This window comes from Eptatretus burgeri, chromosome 10 (assembly GCF_056783735.1).
Source record: "Eptatretus burgeri isolate ZD-2024b chromosome 10, Ebu_testis_v1, whole genome shotgun sequence".
In the NCBI taxonomy this organism is placed as follows: domain Eukaryota; kingdom Metazoa; phylum Chordata; class Myxini; order Myxiniformes; family Myxinidae; genus Eptatretus; species Eptatretus burgeri.
The window spans coordinates 53,986,705-54,005,490 of NC_140970.1; the positions used below are offsets into that span (position 1 = coordinate 53,986,705).

At 44.6% G+C, this 18,786-nt stretch overlaps 1 protein-coding gene across 5 annotated transcripts in view; it reads left to right on the forward strand.

The window, feature by feature from the left end:
• The window catches only part of LOC147018598 (mitochondrial 10-formyltetrahydrofolate dehydrogenase-like), a 168,521-nt gene that overhangs the window by 59,895 nt on the left and 89,840 nt on the right, over positions 1-18,786 (forward strand). For all 5 annotated transcript variants that reach the window (XM_085898421.1, XM_085898423.1, XM_085898422.1 and 2 more), the window contains 3 exons: positions 2,943-3,032; positions 4,090-4,224; positions 10,097-10,222. In XM_085898421.1, the coding sequence (XP_085754547.1) occupies positions 2,943-3,032; positions 4,090-4,224; positions 10,097-10,222 (351 nt within the window). The remainder of the gene's footprint in view (positions 1-2,942; positions 3,033-4,089; positions 4,225-10,096; positions 10,223-18,786) is intronic.

The window sequence follows — 18,786 nt, forward strand, 5'->3', positions numbered from 1 at the left end:
CGGCGGTGCTGTTAAGTGACGCCGAATATTCAATATTTGGCTGTCGTGAGTAGGGTGCGAGCCCCATCACTCATCCGAATCCTTAACACTCGGGTCAAGAGTTGGGTGCGAAGCCCGACACCGTCTGAAACCAATAACAATATGTTCTAAATTTCAATCTGATTGGACACATGGTCTGGCAGCCAGAATTATTTAATATTTTGAATTTGGGTTCAGGGATTGAAATCAAACTTGGTGCAAGTATGTATAATAAGTATAATCAAACTTGGAGGCATATCTAGCGGTCGCGACGTCGAAGAGTGTCATTCTTGTTTAAGTGTTTCTTCACCATTGAGAGATGGGGCCAAAAATGATATATAGCACGATATCTCAATAAATCATGGACAGGTTTGATGTGTGACAAGGATGAATTGACTTGACTTTGCTAAAGATCCAGATGCGGATACAAGAATTTGACTTTTTTATTATTATTTTTAGTCGTGATCCTTTACCATTGAGAGAGATATAACACGATATCATGATATACAGCATGAGATCTCGAAAAGTTTTGGATTCTTTTAAAAGCTTTGTGAACCATTTTAGGTCACAATCCTTATCGCGTGCACACAATATACTGTTGCGGGCCGGGGACTGGTGGCGAGAATGGCCACTTGGTGGGGGAAATTACGTCGCCTCCCACCGGACTCCCGGAATTGTAGGCTGTCACTCCGGATAACTCTGTGAGGCGGTGGGTCGCAGAACTGACCGTGGTCGCCAATATCTCAACTGCGTAGCGTATGGTCTTTTTGTCAAGAACCAATTTACCTAATTAACGACACGATTTCAACTACCGGGGAACCAAACCCGCGGCACGCCTTGCTCGAACCGGGTCACTCCACCAGCTGCGGTGGAGTTCCAACTTCCGACTACCAACTCTGGTTCGGGTGCAGTCGAGCAGAAACTGCCAAAGCCGTGCTGGCTAGGATGAACATATTATCGAGTATAAAAACCCGGCTAAAACTCAGATCTAATCCATGCTGGACCAATGAAGGAAAAGACGGAAATGAAGTGGGAACATTTATACAATCATTTATTTACAAGAGAAAAAGGACACAAGGCAGGACTTATCGTGAAATATACAAGCAGGCAAAATTTACAAGGATTCAAGCACTTACACAGGTTCTACTTACAAGACGGGCCCACACACTCAGACGCACACTCAGATGTTTTATTGAAAAGACCCCCGCTGCCAGAGAAGGAGAGACGAGCTGGGGGTCGCAGTTCGGCGGGGTAACCCAATCCACTGGTACGCTCACTAGGATTTCGCCTCGTTAAGCAAGACTCCGGGTTGGGCGAGTGAAACGCTTGTTCAGTAGCAGGTTGGTTTTATTGGTTAGATGGTCCGTTGGATGATTCGTTAGATGTTCGTTGGAGGATATAACCTACCTAAACCGTCGCAACGCACACATTTGATTCTCCCACGAGACACAAGGAGGGGTTCTATCTCACATGTACTTAACGGCATAACTAACTTTTGGGACCTATATGTTGAATGCATATGGTTTCCAGATCCGTAACAATACTTTTTGTTTCCCCAAACACCACCTTTCCTGGGATTTCTGTGCATGCACACTGAGCATTCCAGAGTGGAATGTCATTTTGAAAGTCACGTATTGAGAGATGGAGCTAAAAACGATATATATATATATATATATATATATATATATATATATATATATATATATATATATATATATATATATATATATATATATATATATATATATATATATACTGTATATATGTACAGGGTGTCCCGAAAAAAATGGCATCATTTGAAACTTGAATATCGAAGTAACTACATGTCCCAGGCAAACGAAAGTCAATAGGCTTCATGTTTAACAATAAAAGATTTATTTCTCAAAATTCGAACAGGAGATACAAAGGGATGTAGATTTTATAACCGTTTTCTCAAAACTTCACAAACGTTCAATATGCGCACTGCCTGTGACACGACACACGTCAAGTCGGTGGTCCAGCTCCTGCCAAAGACTCTGGAGCATGTCTTGCGTAACATTCTCCAGCACCTCAGTGATTCTCTGCTTAAGTTCCTCTAGGTTTGTAGGAAGAGGGGGGATATAGACCAGTCCTTTCACATAACCCCATAGAAAAAAATCACAAGGTGTCAAGTCAGGTAAACCTGGTGGCCATTTCAACACCACATTGTCATTATCACTGGCATGCCAAATCCATCTTCCTGGTAGATTCTCATTGAGATAAGAATTAAACATTCAACTTAGTTAGTTTTTACACATTTTGTTAAAATTTGAGGTCATTTGAGCGAGAATTAGCTATGTTATTAGACTACGAAATGATGTCATTTTTTTAGCGACACCCTGTATATATAATGATATTTCCAAAAGGTGTCTGAATTATGACAAAACTTGATGGATTAGTTCGGTAGGTGACAAGAACAAGCCTATTAGACTTTGGTTCAGATCTAGATGCATATCCAGCATATCAGTGGGATACAAAATGTAAACTGTTCATCCTGGCAGAGGTATGCCCTTGACTGAGTGCCATTCCAGTTCATAATGCATTTTTTTTTTCAACAATATAAAAACACAGTGAGGAAAAATCAAAGGTTGATGGAACTGATATTATTGACAATGGAAAGAAGGAAAAGAAGAAATTATTTTGTGATGGAAGGAAGAAAGCCGAACGGACATCATAAAAATACAAGGCATGGATTGAAAATGTCAAGAAATTAGATGTGATGTGTTTAGAGGTTCACCAAACTGACGCAATGGATAGATCCATATGGAGGATTCGACCAACCCCCTGAAAAAGGGGGAAATGGTCGTAAAACATTTGTTCTTCTTGTTGTAGTCATGCAGACTGACACGTAAAGAAGAAAATTGATGAGTGGTTCGACCTTCATGCTGGTTTTCATCTTATCGTAGATAAACTGGGATCAGCCAGCTCTCGTTATTCACAACTGGATCAGGGGGAACGATAGCAATCCAGGGGCTTGGACTACTATGGATGGTCAGGTAAGGATCTTCATTTTGTTTTTCTCTTGTAAAATGAGGGTTTTTTTGGTATATTCTTTTTTTTACAGATGCTTCCATTTTATGTTTTTTAAAAATCGATCATTTTCCGATGTTTATTTAATTATATATTTTTATATTGTTTTGTTGTTAATGTGAAATTGAAGTCAATTATCAAAATACAATGTGCTGACTGAATAGCTTGCAGCTGTTGAGGTTAGGTTTGAGTCTAGCTCAAATATGAAATGCCTTCACTGGTGTTTCGCATGGAGAACAAGCCATCAATGTGTGCATCTGTCCATCGGAAGGACGTTGAGCTAGTATACCCATCAGCCACCACTGGTGGGTGCGAAAGATTCTTTTGCAAAGACGAGGTGAGTTATCGTCGGCACCCTTGCCAAATTACAAATTTCTCCATCTTCAGTCGAGTGTCCTCAATTGGAGTGATGATCCTTCCAGGATTGGTTCTAACCTAGAAATGTTTCTCGACTCATCGTGATGTGCCATGGAGCGTTGTCAATAGTACGAGCCTCTTATTATTTATTTATTTATAAGTAAATACCAGATTTGAAGTTTTTCCTTCATTTCATATTTGAAAGAAAGTACCCTCAAGAAGCCCAAAATGGACTTCAGTGAGTTTATTCCTTTCCCTGGAGAAAGAGAATTTCTGCCTTGTGGATTCTTCCTCATTATCACACGTGCAATTCAATCAAATTAACTTCTTCAGTTGGCATGTATTAATGTTGCTTGAAATTACAGCAGTACCTACATTGGATTTGGTATAACAAATAGTACTTTTAGTCACAACCTCTGATCTATCAAATATACCGCGGTATGATGAAAAGCCAAAAGAAAATGCGATTCTTCAGGCCAATGCGAATAATTAAATAATTCCTTGCCATCAGGCCACTAAGTCATCATGTTATTTTCATCCCGACACAACATCAAAGCTATCCTCCCCATCACAAAAAATCTCCTATTATTTCTCATGAGATCTGATAGAATTATGATCATCTTTTCTGTAAAGGCAATTCTCATTATGATTGTTTGTCTTTTGCAGCGTGTGACTTTTCTTGGGTCACACTTAGGTGGCTCTGCTCCACAGGGTGGTAAAGAGGTCAGCATTGAAGGGGCAACACAGCCAGGTCTAATTTACCAGGATGGCCTGCTCGTATATGGCAACGATGGAAATTCGGTGAGGCACACTATTTATCATTGATAGGCAAATATATACTGCAGATATTATAGTATATAAAGAAGAAAGTTTGTTTGTTTGTTTGTTTGTTCGTTTATGCATTCAGACCCTGCAGGATCCAGTGCATCCAAACTTTGCACAGCCTCCTCTTTCATCCAGAGGAAGGTTGAAGACTATGTTTGGATAAAAAAAAATTGACCCCAAATAAAACCTGATAATTGATCATCAGGCCTCGATCGGGTGTTGTGCTTATACACTGTCTGGGTTTTTTCACGGGAGCGATCGAGTGAAATGTTCTGTGAAGATCTTATGTTAAGGTTGTAGTGATTTGTTATCAATTACACAAATATAATTATTATCGTGTTTTAAAAAAAAAAGATTGCTTTGCACAGGTTTATTATAACACGTCCATGTTCAGGCCTTCAACGAGTATGTTGCTTACACTGCCTGGGTTTTTTTCTGGGAAGCAATTGAGTAATGTGTATGTATTGTGAAGATCATATGTTGAGGTCATATTATTAATGCAAACTAATAACGGAAACTGTGTGTTCCCCTGGTACGTTTCTTACCTACCTCTAATCCTCGCCGTCTCGGTACCATCTGTCTGTTGCTTTTTTACTTTAAACTTTAAAGTTTAAACTTTAAAAAAAACTTTTTTTAAGCCGCACAGCTGCTTCATGCGTCGATCATCCTCACTGACCCGCTATTTGACATACATGAGGCTAGGGGTCTGTTTCTCACAACTCAACCAAGAGCCCAAAGGCCAGCGTCTTGCTTTACCACATGAGCCAAATCGCCTCAACATGAATACAAAAATTGTGTCATCTTCTTCAAGCATCAAAGGAAAGCCAGCTGTAAAGTCCTATTCTTAAAGGCCATCTCCTAACCACGTTCTTTCTCAACTACGTGCGTCCCTCACTCCACCGTCAAACCTGACTCACTTCATGCGTGCGCTCCCAATCTCGTCATTACTGCGCAACCAATCTCTCTTCTTCGACGTCACGTCTAACAGCCATTTCTTCCTGCGGGGCATGGCTTGCTCGCATGAAACCCAAGAAGGTGGGGCCTCTGCCCGCTCGGCATGCTTGGCTCGCCTCTGACATCACACCAATCAATCCTCATCTTTGGGGGCGTGACTTCGCCTGCTGTCACCCTTGGAGGTGGAAGCGGGGCTTCTGCCTGCTCGGTACGTTTGCTTGTTCCTTATCATGGTTTTTGTTATCAAGACATATTGAAAAGTCACAGGGGGGCAACCACATACTGGGGGAACTTATTCCCCCTCCCTAGCTAATTAACACCGCACCACCGCATTAACACCATAACACGTAACACTTAAGCTCACAGTTTCCCTCCTTAATTACATCGAGATGTCTCCTACACATCCACAGACCAACCAACTCCATTCAATACTAAATTTCCTATTAAATTCCTCCATCTACCCTCACAACCACAACAATATTTTCAATTCTGCGTGAAGAGTCAACTTTCAAGGGAACTCCCAAGGGAACTCTTCTGTGAACAAATATCTTAACCAACATTACTTGCATTTTAAATAATGCCAAATTCCTCCAAAAAACGACCCCTGATGGGCACAAACAAATCATATGCAAAGAGAATGGTAGTCAGCAGGTCACTTGAGACTTGAGAGCAGACATCGGCTCGGATTGAGGATCTACGTACAAGACAAGCAGCCTCTAGGTTCTATCCTTTCATCACAACTCTCTCTTCCTAATATGTGGTGACTTAAATTGTCATCATACCAGTTGGCTGGGTGTGGGTACCTCTCTCACCTGCAATGGCGCTTCAGCAAAAGACTTCTGTGACTCCTTGGGACTGACACCATCTGTCAACTTCCTGACCCGGATCTCAACCAATGGTGCTCAATGTCTTCTGGATCTGATTTTGACCAATTCCGCTGAAAATATCTGCTGTTCTTCCTTCGCTCCAATCCGTTCATCTGACCACATGCTTGTCAAAGTAGGCAGCTCTCTGCCTGTTATGAGAACCACCTCAGCACCATTGAATCCGGCATTTTATTCAGGCCGACTGGCAAGGACTTCAAGCAACCATCAAACTTCCAGACTGGTCTCCCATCTCTACTTTCTCCGACATCAACTTGTCCTGAGAATCCTTTCAAAGAAGGATTCTCAAAGTTCTCTCTCTCTCTCTCTCTCTCTCTCTCTCTCTCTCTCTCTCTCTCTCTCTCTCTCTCTCTCTCTCTCTCTCGCTCGCTCGCTCGCTCGCTCGCTCTCTCGCTCTCTCCTTCTCGCATGCATAGATTTATCCCATCTCGTCTTTGGTTGTCCTTCCCTTCCTCCCGCCCATGGTACACTGAAGTTTGTTGCAATGCAGTTGTCCTGAAATAACTTGCCTTCGCCTCATGGAAGGCTAATCCACCTGAAGGCAATCTCAGTTTCTTCCACAAAGCTTGGAGTAACTGTGTGTCTATTCTCAAGAGATCCAGGAAACAACATCTTTCTAATCTCAAGTGTGAACTCTCAAACCTGTCTCCCTCCTCCAAATCCTGGTGGTGTCTAGTCAAGTCTGTTTCTGGTGTATGTTCCCCCTCAATCCCCTCCCTTACCTCAAATGGCCGCACAGCTGACACGGCACATAAAAAGGCTGAATGTCTCAACTCCGTGTTTGCTTTGAAATATTGTGTCCCAAACCCATCGTTTTCTGCACCACCTTACCCAGCTGTTCCTGGACTCTGTCCTTTTCTCCTGAGATGGAGAGCTTGCTGTCAAACCTCGACTCTGATTTTGCAACGAGTCAAGACGGCATCAGCCCACGTGTCCAAAAAAACCTTCTCTGCTGCTTTTGCTCACCCTCTCTCTGTTCTGTTCACCCTCTCATTTCCTCAAGGTCATCTGCCATCTGCTTGGAAATCATCAAACATTACCGCTCTGCATAAAAAGGTACAAAAACAGATCCCTACAATTACAGACCAATCAGCCTTCTCCCAATCATCAGCAAGGTTATGGAATCCATCATCGCTTCAGACATTAAATCCTTCCTCTTCTCCAATGGCTTGATTTCCGATCATCAATTTGGATTCAGACCAGGTCACTCAACCCTGGATATGCTGCTTCTGCTTTTCCAACAATGAATGGAGATCCTCAATGCCAGACAGGAAATCAGAACCGTATCCCAAGACATATCGCGAGCTTTCGAAATTGTCTGGCACCCTGCCCTGCTCTCCAAACTCTCTACCTATGGAATTCAAGGCAATGTCCGCTCATGGCTCACAGACTTCCTCTCCTGTCACAGTCAAGATGTGGCCCTCAATGGAATTCTGTAATCCCCTCTTCCTGTCCAGGCTGGCAATGTTCTGGCAGTTCAATTCTGGTGTTCTGGCAGTTCTGACTGTCAGTTCAAGGCAGTGTTCTGGGCCCAGTTCTTTTCCTGATTTTCATAAATGAACTCTCTGACTCTCAGGAAAATCCTCTTTTTATCTTTGCTGATGACTCCACCCTCTGCTGTACCATCTGTCATCCCTCATTACCGGCAAGCAGCAGCCTCTTCACTCTGCAGATCTGGATAAAATCACAAGATGGTCAAACACGTGGAACATGTCTTTCAATCCGGACAAATCTCACACTCTCACTTTGTCTTTCTGAAAGGACCATCTGGAACCCCCTACCCACCATCTACTTTCTCCACCATTCTCTTGAAGAAATCCTTTCATTCAAGATCCTGGGTTTCACTATCTGCCTTGATCTTTCCTGGGAAAGCCAAACTTCCAAGTTGGCCTCCAAAGCCAGTCGCCGTCTGGGCATCCTCCATCGTGCAAAATCCTTCCTTGGCATATCTGAGCTCCTGACCACTTACAAAGCTTTCATCCACAGCCTGATGGAGTACTGCTCTCCCCTCTGGGCTGGTGCTCCCACCTCTCACCTTTCTTGACTTCATGGTGTGGAAACCAAGGCATTTAGGATCATTGGTATCTCTTCGGTGAGGCTGAGTCTTTGGGCCTCTCACTCTCTCACCGCAGGCAGGTCGGTGGTCTTTCTGTCTCATACCTTCTCTCTGGCCTCACCCCCACTGCTCTGTCTGAGATATGTCCCCCCATATTTTCACAGTGCGCTTAAGGTCCACCAGCAACACCCTGGTCCAACAAGGCAGTGTTAAAAAATATTTTTCAGAAAATTCTGGTAAAACTACCAAAATCAAGAATCACTGCTCACCTTCACTCTTTCATTCCTGATTTTTTTCCCCCACGTCTGGTACAAACTCCCACACTCTCTTCAATCTCACTCTTCCCTCCAGGTCTTCAAAGCAGCTGTTCATCACAATCTCTTGTCTTCCCCCATCCAAAACCATGATCTTTTCTACCCCCGCTAATCCACCCCAAACCCACCTCCTTCAGATTCTCTGCTTTCCTTCCTGAACGTCCGTGTAGTGTAAGGACCTGAAAGTCCCTGTGGTGTCCATCTTGTTTACCCTGTGTACCACACCCCATCCCTCTCCCTGCCACAGATCTCATGTCTCTGTTCCCCACTGTTTTGTGCTTCCCTCTCCCACCTCTCTTGTCTCCTGCTCCCCTTGTTGTACATTCTTTGTGTTAGTTCCCACGTGCCTCAACATTAAATACAATAAAAACCAGATGAGACTACAGAGCAGATAGGCTCAGGCTGAGGATCAACGTGCAAGACATGCAGCCTCCAAGGCAGCAACTTTGGCACTCTTCAAAGGTGAAGCATTTCAATACAAGTCGAAGCATATTTTGCAATACCCAAGATTGGTAATTCATATGAAACCATAAGGCGATTGATTGTTTGCTTTGTAACAACTGAAAACATTTTTTTTTACTCATTGTAATCATCTAATATATTTTGCCTTCCTAACGTCAGAAATGTCCCCACGGAGAACTGAGCCGCAGTATATCGTGATGGAATCTTGTGGATATTGAAGCTTGAGTGACCAAGTGGCTTTAGCACTTAAGCACTCAGGAGCACTTCATCAAAATGGGTGATAAGTAACGCCTGGCTTGACAAGCAGTTTCGCAATCGTCAGTCGGTCACATAAACACCATGCACCCGAAGACACCCAAAATGTCAAGCAATGTCTGAATTGGACAAAGGAACACTTCTTTTTTGGCAATCAGAACTGATGACAAGTTCATTTCCAGAGTTAAAATTTGGAAATTCGGCTTGGATTAGGAGATCTTGGAGGTTATGGCATGGGTGGAAATGAAATAAAGCCACGAACGCTGATGTCTCCAGGCAGTTATAAGCATTGCAATGTACCCAGTGATTTGCAGGTATGATGAACAGTCACTCGATGATATGAGTGGGGAAAGTGAAAAAAAATTTTATCGTTAAGAAACAACCTCCACCCCCCCTCCCCAGTAGACCCCCTTAGACCCCAATTTTCTTTTTAATGGTGTGAACAAACTTTGGTACATCACGGGCAATGAAGGTTGTGCTGAAGTTTCATCCAAATATCAAAATAGTGTGTGTCGTTTTGGAGAAGATCCAAGTGTTTACATACTACAGCAATAAAACGGTTGTTTTGCCTCACGAGCTGCTCATATAACCAGAGAAAAAGAACACTGATAACTCGTCTACTGATAATATTTTACAAACCTATTCAACTAAAAAAATTTTATTGCCTTTTTGTTTTTGCTCTGTCATACTGCCTAATTGGGGATTTCTCCATTCCTGTTCTTTTCTGTTCCTCATTTCCCAATTATATTGCATTTGCTTTTCTTTCAGGCATCAACAGGACAATTTGCAGAATGCTGTCTGTGTATGTTGTCATTCATAATGTAACACCAGTTCCACTGTTACATATTAAAGTGCTTCACACGACTTAAAAGAGACATTTGGTAGCAATATAATGTAATGTGGAAGAGCACACTGTTGCACAGGTGACAGTCAAGAATCTGAGGTTCGACGATGGACAAATGCGACCAGCTTCAGCCTATTTCTGCCAAAGTGAGACCACCACAATGGAGTTGTCATCTGAGGAACAAGCCATGGTTGAGGAAATGAAGGTAAGATGGGTGTCAGCTGAACACTTGGGATGCTGAGAGATACAGCTCTAGTGTATGTGTGTGTGTGAGTGTGTGTGTGTGTGTGTGTGTGTGTGTGTGTGTGTGTGTGTGTGTGTGTGTGTGTGTGTGTGTGTGTGTGTGTGTCGGGATATATATATATATATATATATATATATATATATATATATATATATATATATATATATGTTATATTATTAAACAACTGGTACAGGATGCAATTGTGTTTACTCCACTATTAAATGGTGACTAATTTGTCGGACTAACTTATGGTTTGTATCAAAATCAGATTGTTGAGTACATTTCATATTATTCTATCTCATTTGCAGTGCCTTTAGAAAGTGTACACCCCCTTTCAAAATTTTCACCTTTTGTTGCCTTATAGCCTGGAATTTAATCGCATTAAATCAGACTTTTTCCACCTTTTATTTACACGTCAAAACCCAGAACTTCCAAGTGAAAAACAAATTCTGCAAATTTCAGAAAATTAATTAAAAATACAAAACTAGAATATCTTGGTTGTCCCTCTAACCTCCTGTTGGTGTATGGTTTCCTAAAATATGAGTGACTCTTGGCGAACAGCAATCTTCATGATGTTTTATCCAAGTCCAAATCACCTGATCTTGATAGGTGACCCAATTTATGATACAATGTGAGTGAGTGGATCATTGTTTGCCTCGTCTACTGCTGCAGAGGATTTACTTTTTGAAATGGAAAAATATTGCCAGTGGTTGTAGCAACCTGTCCGATTCAGAGATCTTTTTAATGGACATTTCCTCAGGAGATGACACTCGGTAATTTGTGGTTCTGGTTTGTACAATAAATCCGAAAGGACTTTTTAGAAACCTATATTCCATGTTTGCCAAGTGCACATTTTCTTCAGGATTAGGGACTGATGTTATGGCATCCATCAAATTAAAGTCAGCTAAAGTAAAAGGTTGGGACTGTTGCTTCTCCAAGACATGTATAGGGCTCTGCCATGGACTATTGATCCATAGTGGGTGAGAGATGCCCAGAGGCCCAATTCAGGCCTTACACTTTATCGACAGTTCGGGCAGGAATTTGGAATTTGGCCAAAGTTTTGGCAACAATCGCCTACTCTTTGAGAAAGACACCACGGGATATTTATTATCCACCAGGAATCAATGCTGGTTGATGGATCCCGAGCTTAACATCCTGTTCAACAGACAGCCCTTTCATTCGTGCAAGGCCCTGCCTGCAAAGCACAGGGTTGACCATTTATAGTCAGGCCAATTATAATTAATTAAAGCCAAGGCAACTTCTGCAACAAACATTTTAGGGATGCAAAACCTAAGCTAATGGAAGAGCAACGCAACAGAGGGCATAAAGTCAACGTATTGACAATAGGGCAGTGTTTTAACAGGCTGATGCAACAACCATGGGAATGAACAAACAGGCAAAAGAGGAGAGAAAGGAGGGGAGGAAACAGTAACCTGCAAGAGGGGGGTTGGATTGTGGGGTGGGGATGGTAATGGGGGTAGAAAGATTTACCCCCACCCCCTCCAGGAAGAATTGATGTTCCGTTTGTCAAACCAGAATCTAATAAATTCCGGATCAACAGAGGGTAATGCAGCTGCTGTCTGCTTGTCAGTCGGATGGGGTATATATGGCACAGCGTGGAATCATTTGCAGCTGGAAAAGGTGGTTTCCAGAGTATCTGAGTGGTCATTTGTATGTGAGGAACAACACTGGGCTCAAGGCACTGGCTTGGGACACCGTAGCCTCCACTGAGAGTAGAGGAAAGGATTCTGTTGATAGCAACGTGTTGACTGCATTAGTAGAGGAAGGCAGTGAGCTTGGCAAGCAGCATAGAATGCAAGACTCTGTGTTGAAAGCCTGAGATAAATCCAGGGAGACGGTTCTGACACCCTCGAAAAAAAAGAAGAGAACATTTTGAAGGGATCCTTGCTGACTATTTTGTCTAAGGAATGTCAAAGAAATGGGAAGAAAATACATTGATTCACTCACCAACACGACGGAAGAATAATCACCACTACTGAAGTAGATCGGCAGAATGCCTTTGATAAATGATTGGGGAAGGATGTTGATGCCTTTGATGAAGTTGTTTGCCAGACAATTCTGCCCATTATACCATAGCTTAGTGTAACCAAGCCTATGTGGTCATCACGGGTCTGTCCCGCATTACTGGTATCCAGGTCCTTTGGTAGATACACATATCGCTGCACTTTTCAAGATTATGCACTCTGTTTGACGTGCTTGAGCCGATTCTGTTGGTTTTCTGTTTTGGTGAAAAAGCTCCGATTCTCAACCCTCCCTTTCCTGTCGTGTCTTCGCAACCCCTTACGTCCTGCTCCTTGAAACGTATGGATTTCTCACCTCCAAAGGTGGAGAAGGTCTTGTAGAAACCTAAGAACTCATCTGTTACTAATCCTGATAGTACAGCATCCTCATCACCAATAACTATGCATCTGTTCTGATTACCTCTTCCTTTTCGGGCCTGCAGATCCTCAAGGAAGCAAGCATCTTTTTTTGCTGCAGATCAGTGACTTTTACTAAATGTAAAGTTATTGATTCCACTTTACATATAATTGTACCCTGTGTCAGAGTATTCTTCCTGCCAGTGAAATGTAAAGTCTGCTGCAGCTGTTTCCTTGACTGCTATTCTGAAAAAGATGATGTTTTGGTCAACAATCTGGAAAATGAACTTCGTGAATGGAAAATCTCATGTTATGACTATCTCCACACAAAGATCGCAGCGAATCCTTAAATATACCTCTCTCGCCAACATCTGACACAGGTATAGACCATGTTGCTTCTTGATCATCCAATCAGCTTTGACTTCGCTTGGGCTGATCACATCTCAAAGTGCCCTCCAGAACTGGGTACCAACTTGTAACTCTTCAGACCTCAGCCCTTTGCTGTTACTTTTTATATATCTTCCCTGAAAGCAGTGGAATCTAAGGTCCTGAGGTCATTGAATGTTTCTGGCAGGAGGTTGAGGTACCACAGGCTCGCTTCTCTCTCACCACCGATAGGTTAGTGGCCTTGGGGTCTCCCTCTCCATCTCCCTTGTCCTTCACCCCTCCCAGCCTTTTAGTGTATTATGCACTCATCCACAATTATTATTATGCTCTTCAAATCTATAATCGATTGGCTCATCTTGACTCATTTATTTTCCTTTTCATCTCTTAGTTGACTTGTTTGCCTGAATCCATTCGATTTTGCTCTCCCCACCCTTCGCCCCACTCAGTGTTTAAAGGCAACCCACCACCATCTCTTTTCATCCACCTTTGTGATACAAGCTCTTTTTGATATTTCCATTTATCTTTCCCTTCTGTGAATTATTCACTTTCTTCATCTAACTTAAATGTTGCACGTCTTCTGCAACCCTTCTCGTGGCCAGCCAAAGTGAATCATCCCTGTTCGTCTCTTATTTGCCTGTGACTCGTGTCTGCCTGCTCCTCTTTGCTGCATTGTCAGTACATGGACCTTTTCCCCTCTGTTTACTTTGTCTATTTTCCATGGGCTTTCACATCTGGAAACATAATAATAATAATAATAATAATAATAATAATAATAATAATAATAATAAAACTACTTTTGGGCAAAACCCGTGACAGACATCCACGGCTAAGAAGGCACGGACCGGCATTTTTCACAATTTCATTGATAACACTTGGAATCTAGGCATGCATTTTATTATTATTATTTTTTGTATGCATAGTCGAGGCTCGTGGAAGAGCTCGTACTACTACACTTAATGGATCAGGATGCAAACTGACAAAAGGAACAATAGAGAGAGATGGGGGAAGCACGAACAAGACAGAGGGACGTGGACAAACGATGGGTGTGGGGAGGAATGGGGGGGGGGTGCAAGAGAGGATGCATGGGGTGGACAAGATGGATACAGAAGGGAACTCTCGGGAGGGAAAACTGGAAATTTAGATGGAGGAGGGATTAGGTGAGTGGCTGGTGGGAAGAGGGGGGGGGGGAGATTAACAAGGTTAGAAAAGATCATAGTTTTGGATTGGGAACGATCTAAAATGATGGTGAGCAGCTGTCTTGAAGACCTGGAGGGACGAATGAGATTGAAGAGGTTATGGAAGTTGATTCCACAGGCAAGAAAAATAGAGGAACAAATGAGTGGAGGTGAGCAGTGATCCTGGATTTAGATAGTTTTCGCCAGAAGGGGGTTGATGGTGGGCTGTGTGAGCCATGCAGAGACCTGGGGTGGACAAAGCACGGAAAGAGCAGAGGGTGCAAGACCAGAAAGGAGGTGATAGAAGACAGACAGATCACCGACCTGTCTGCAATGATAAAGTGAAGAGCCCACGGACTCGGCTTCAGTGTGGGAGATTTCAATGATCCTGAAGGCCTTGGCTTCCACGGCATCAAGTTGGGGAAGACATGAGGCAGGAGAGCCAGCCCAGAGGGGAGAGCAGTACTCCATTACAAATTACCTTCATCACCAATTTCTCACCTTTGTCAGGTCAGGTTCGATCTGTGACCTGCTACAGGTACCATGTAAACCTGTACTAACCTGTTCCATGGTCGGGTTGTCGGCGACTAAACCGTCTCCCCCACCAGGTTTTCTGGTGAGGAGGGTGTTTGGATATGGACACCCAGCAGGATTAAAAACAAAACCTGTCAAAGGGCGGAGGAGCTCCTTGTGAGCCAACGGCCATCCATATCTAGTGCCCAACTGTGTCTGCGGACGTCCTCCTGCAGTTGGGTTACTTCTTATTAGGAGGTTGGTGGCAGGATTTGCACTCCAGCCACCGTAAAACGCTTCATTCCGCAAAACGCAAAAACGCAAAAAAATCTGAAAACCCACTCCGTGGGAGTACCTCCTGTGCAGCTTCCCTTCGCAGGGCAGCTCACCGGATGATGGGATTGGGGCAAAGCCTTCGGGACCCCCCAAATTTGATAGGAGGGAAACCACGGGGTAACATCCCTGGGTCAGATTGCGGGAGAGTGTGTCGGAGTGGTGCTGAGGTGTCGTCCACCAGACGGCGGTCTCCTTGGGTTAACCTGGGGCGGTCCCTTCGGGTGGGTGCCTGGAATGTCCTATCCCTAAGAGAGGATGATCACCTGTCTCTGTTATCATCTGAGCTCAAGCGTTTGGACATCGGGATTGCAGCTCTCTCTGAGGTTCGGAGACCGGATTGCGGCGAGATAATGGTGGGTGGTTACACCTACTATTGGTCTGGTCGCTCTGATGGTTACCATACCCAAGGAGTTGCTGTAGCTGTGTCCAATAAGCTGACCCCAATGATAATTGAGGTAACACCGGTCAACGAGCGTATTATGAGATTAAGGATTCGTCACTCCTTAGGTGTCATCTCCCTGGTCTCTATTTATGCTCCGACTGAGGCGAGTGATCTTACCGTGAAGGATGCATTCTACGCCACACTCGAGTCTGTGGTTGATCAGTGCCCCAGACGAGATACACTTCTAGTCTTGGGGGATTTCAATGCATCGACTGGAACTGATAGGGATGGTTATGAGGTGTGTGTTGGTCCCCATGGGTCAGGAACTATGAACCAGAATAGCACTAAGTTCCTTGACTTTGCAAGAAGTCATGGACTTAGGGTGGCTGGTTCATGGTTTCAGCGCCCGCAAGCTCATCGCTGGACTTGGTATTCCAACGCTGGCGGTGTGGCAAAGGAGATTGACCATGTCCTCATTGACGGTCGTTGGAGGATGATCCAGAACTGCAGGGTCTACCGGAGTGCTCAGTTCCTCAATACTGACCACAGGCTTGTTGTAGCAACTCTAAAGCTGCACCTTAAATCCTGGAGAATGGTACCATCCCAGCCTAGGCTGGATGTTGCCAAGCTCAGGGATGAGAGAGTAGCTGAGGAGTTTGCGAACAGGCTGAGTGGACACTTGGGGGGTCTGGGTGCTTTGGGGGTCCTGAAGAGTTGTGGAGCACCTTCAAGACCACCGTCCTTGATGTTGCCGGTGGATGCCTTGGAGTTCACCGCAGGGCAAAGAAGAATTTTGTCTCTCAAGGGACACTGGATACCATTGACCAGAGTCGCAGGGCCAGGCTGAATGGCAGAGCTGAGCTGTTCAGGGAGCTGAGGCGTAAAACTGTACGTGCACTGAGGGTGGACAAGGAGGCCTATGTGCGAGGAATCTGTGAGGGGGTAGAGCATCACCTGTGGACAGGTGATTCTCGTCCCGCTTACAGGGGGAATTCGCGCATTACGTTCATCCAAGCCCATCCCTCGGAGCACTGCAGTTCCGAGCAGAGAGTGGTAGGCTCTTGACAGAGGAGTCTGAAGTGAAGGCCCGCTGGGCCGGTTACTTTGAGCGGTTGTACCAGGCTGATCCCCAGCAGCTGTCGAGTTGGACGTCAAGGGTGTTACAATCCCTGTTGCTGACCCTCGAATCAACTGTGGTCCACCATCGCTTGTGGAAACACGGGCTGCGGTGAACCAGTTGAAACGGGGCAAAGCTCCAGGGATCTGTGGCATCCATGCTGAACTTCTCAAGGCTGGTGGAAATGCTGCACTCACGTCGTTGCATGCAGTTTTGTGCTCTGCCTGGAACACAGGCATCATCCCAACTGACTGGAAGAGGGGCCTTGTTGTCCCTCTCTGGAAAGGAAAGGGTGATCGCCAAGACTGCAACAACTACCGAGGGGTGACGCTGCTCTCAGTGCCGGGCAAGGTCTTTGCTCGAATAATTCTTGATAGGGTTCGCCACCATCTGCTTGAGCACCAGCGTCCAGAGCAGTCAGGCTTTACACCAAAGAGGTCAACGATTGACCGTATCCTTGCTCTTCGTGTCCTCACTGAACGCAGACGAGAGTTTCGGCAGGGGCTGCTTGCAGCCTATGTTGATCTCTGTAAAGCGTTCGATTCAGTGAATCGGGATGTCCTCTGGAGGATTCTTGGTCTTCGTGGGGTGCCACCGAAACTGATCGATCTGATGTCTGAACTCTACTCTGGTACTGAGAGTGCTGTGAAGTGTGGTGGTACCGCCTCTGACTTATTTCCAGTTGTTACTGGAGTTCGTCAGGGATGTGTACTTGCCCCCACACTTTTCAGCACTTGTATGGACTGGATTTTGGGAGGATGTCGGAGAGATCAAGTTGCGGTGCATCGTTTGGCAATGTCAAGATCTCGGACCTTGATTTTGCAGATGATGCAGTCATCTTTGCGGAGACTTTAGACATCCTCTTGGGGGCCCTCGAGGTGCTGAATGAGGAGTCGGAGCCGTTGGGATTACGGATTTCTTGGGTCAAAACAAAGATCCAGGCTTTCGGTGACATCTTGGATGCTGCTGTCCTGTCTGTGTCTGTTTGTGGTGAGGATGTTGAGGTCGTGGATAGATTCACTTACCTTGGCAGTGATATTCATGTCTCCGCAGGTTGTGAGCCGGAGGTCAATAGACGTCTGGGTCGGGCCTGGGGAGTCATGGATTCACTGGATCATGGGGTGTGGCGCTGCCGGTACCTGTGCGGGAGGACGAAAGTCCGAGTCTTCAGGTCCTTGGTACTTCCAGTCTTGCTCTATGGGTGCGAGACTTGGACTTTGACCAAGGATCTGAGACGGAGACTTAATTCCTTTGGTACCAGGTCTCTTCGGAGAATCCTTGGCTATCGCTGGTCGGATTTTGTGTCCAACGAGCGGTTGCTGAGAGAGACTCGGATGAGATTTGTTACCTGCATAGTCCGTGAGCGTCAGCTGCGGCTGTATGGACATGTGGCTCGTTTTCCTGACGCTGATCCTGCTCACCAGATTCTCTCAGCGAGGGAGTCTCATGAGTGGAGGAGGCCAGTGGGCCGACCACGTGCCTCATGGTTGCAGCAGGTTGACCATCATCTCAAGGAGATGGGGATGGGCCTGGCATCTGCCTGGGGGATGGCCAGACGGAGGCCCCTGGAGTACCGGCGGAAAGTGGACGCAGCGACGCGCTGTTCTGGCACATGCTCCCATACCTGACCTGACCTGACCAATTTCTCGCACACAAACTATATCTCCACATCTTCTCTCATTAAAATGTCATTCATTTTATTGTAGCTTGGTGAAATGGCAATTAGTAAATAGTAAATGTGGTTCTTTATTGATACACACCATGTTTTCGGTGTTGATATATTACTGACCCTGTTGTGCCTCATAGTCAGAATGGAAGTTTGAGTTTATTTATGTTGTGATGAGATCTATGTTGATATGGACGTGCCCTTTGGAAGATTAAATTGTTAATGGCTGATTGGTGTGTAGACTTCGAAAAACTGAGATTGTTTTAATTATCAGCGTGCTATAGGAGGGCTTCTGAGAGAACGCTCCTTTTGATAAATGTGAAATATTGTAGACCGCCAAAGTAACTGATGCCGTGAAATCCTGTTGTACACAGTTGTGACATACAGTTCGTTGTCAATTGGAAAATATAGGTTTTTCCAGGTGAAGGCCAACTTCTGAGGACGAGCTGTGCAGTGTTCTTCCTTGGGCCTTATTTATTGTTTTGGCAAATCCTGGTGGAAATAGGAACTGGTGATGATGTGGCCAAAATGGTACAGTCGTAATTTTCGGAAACAGTTGAGAGATTATGTT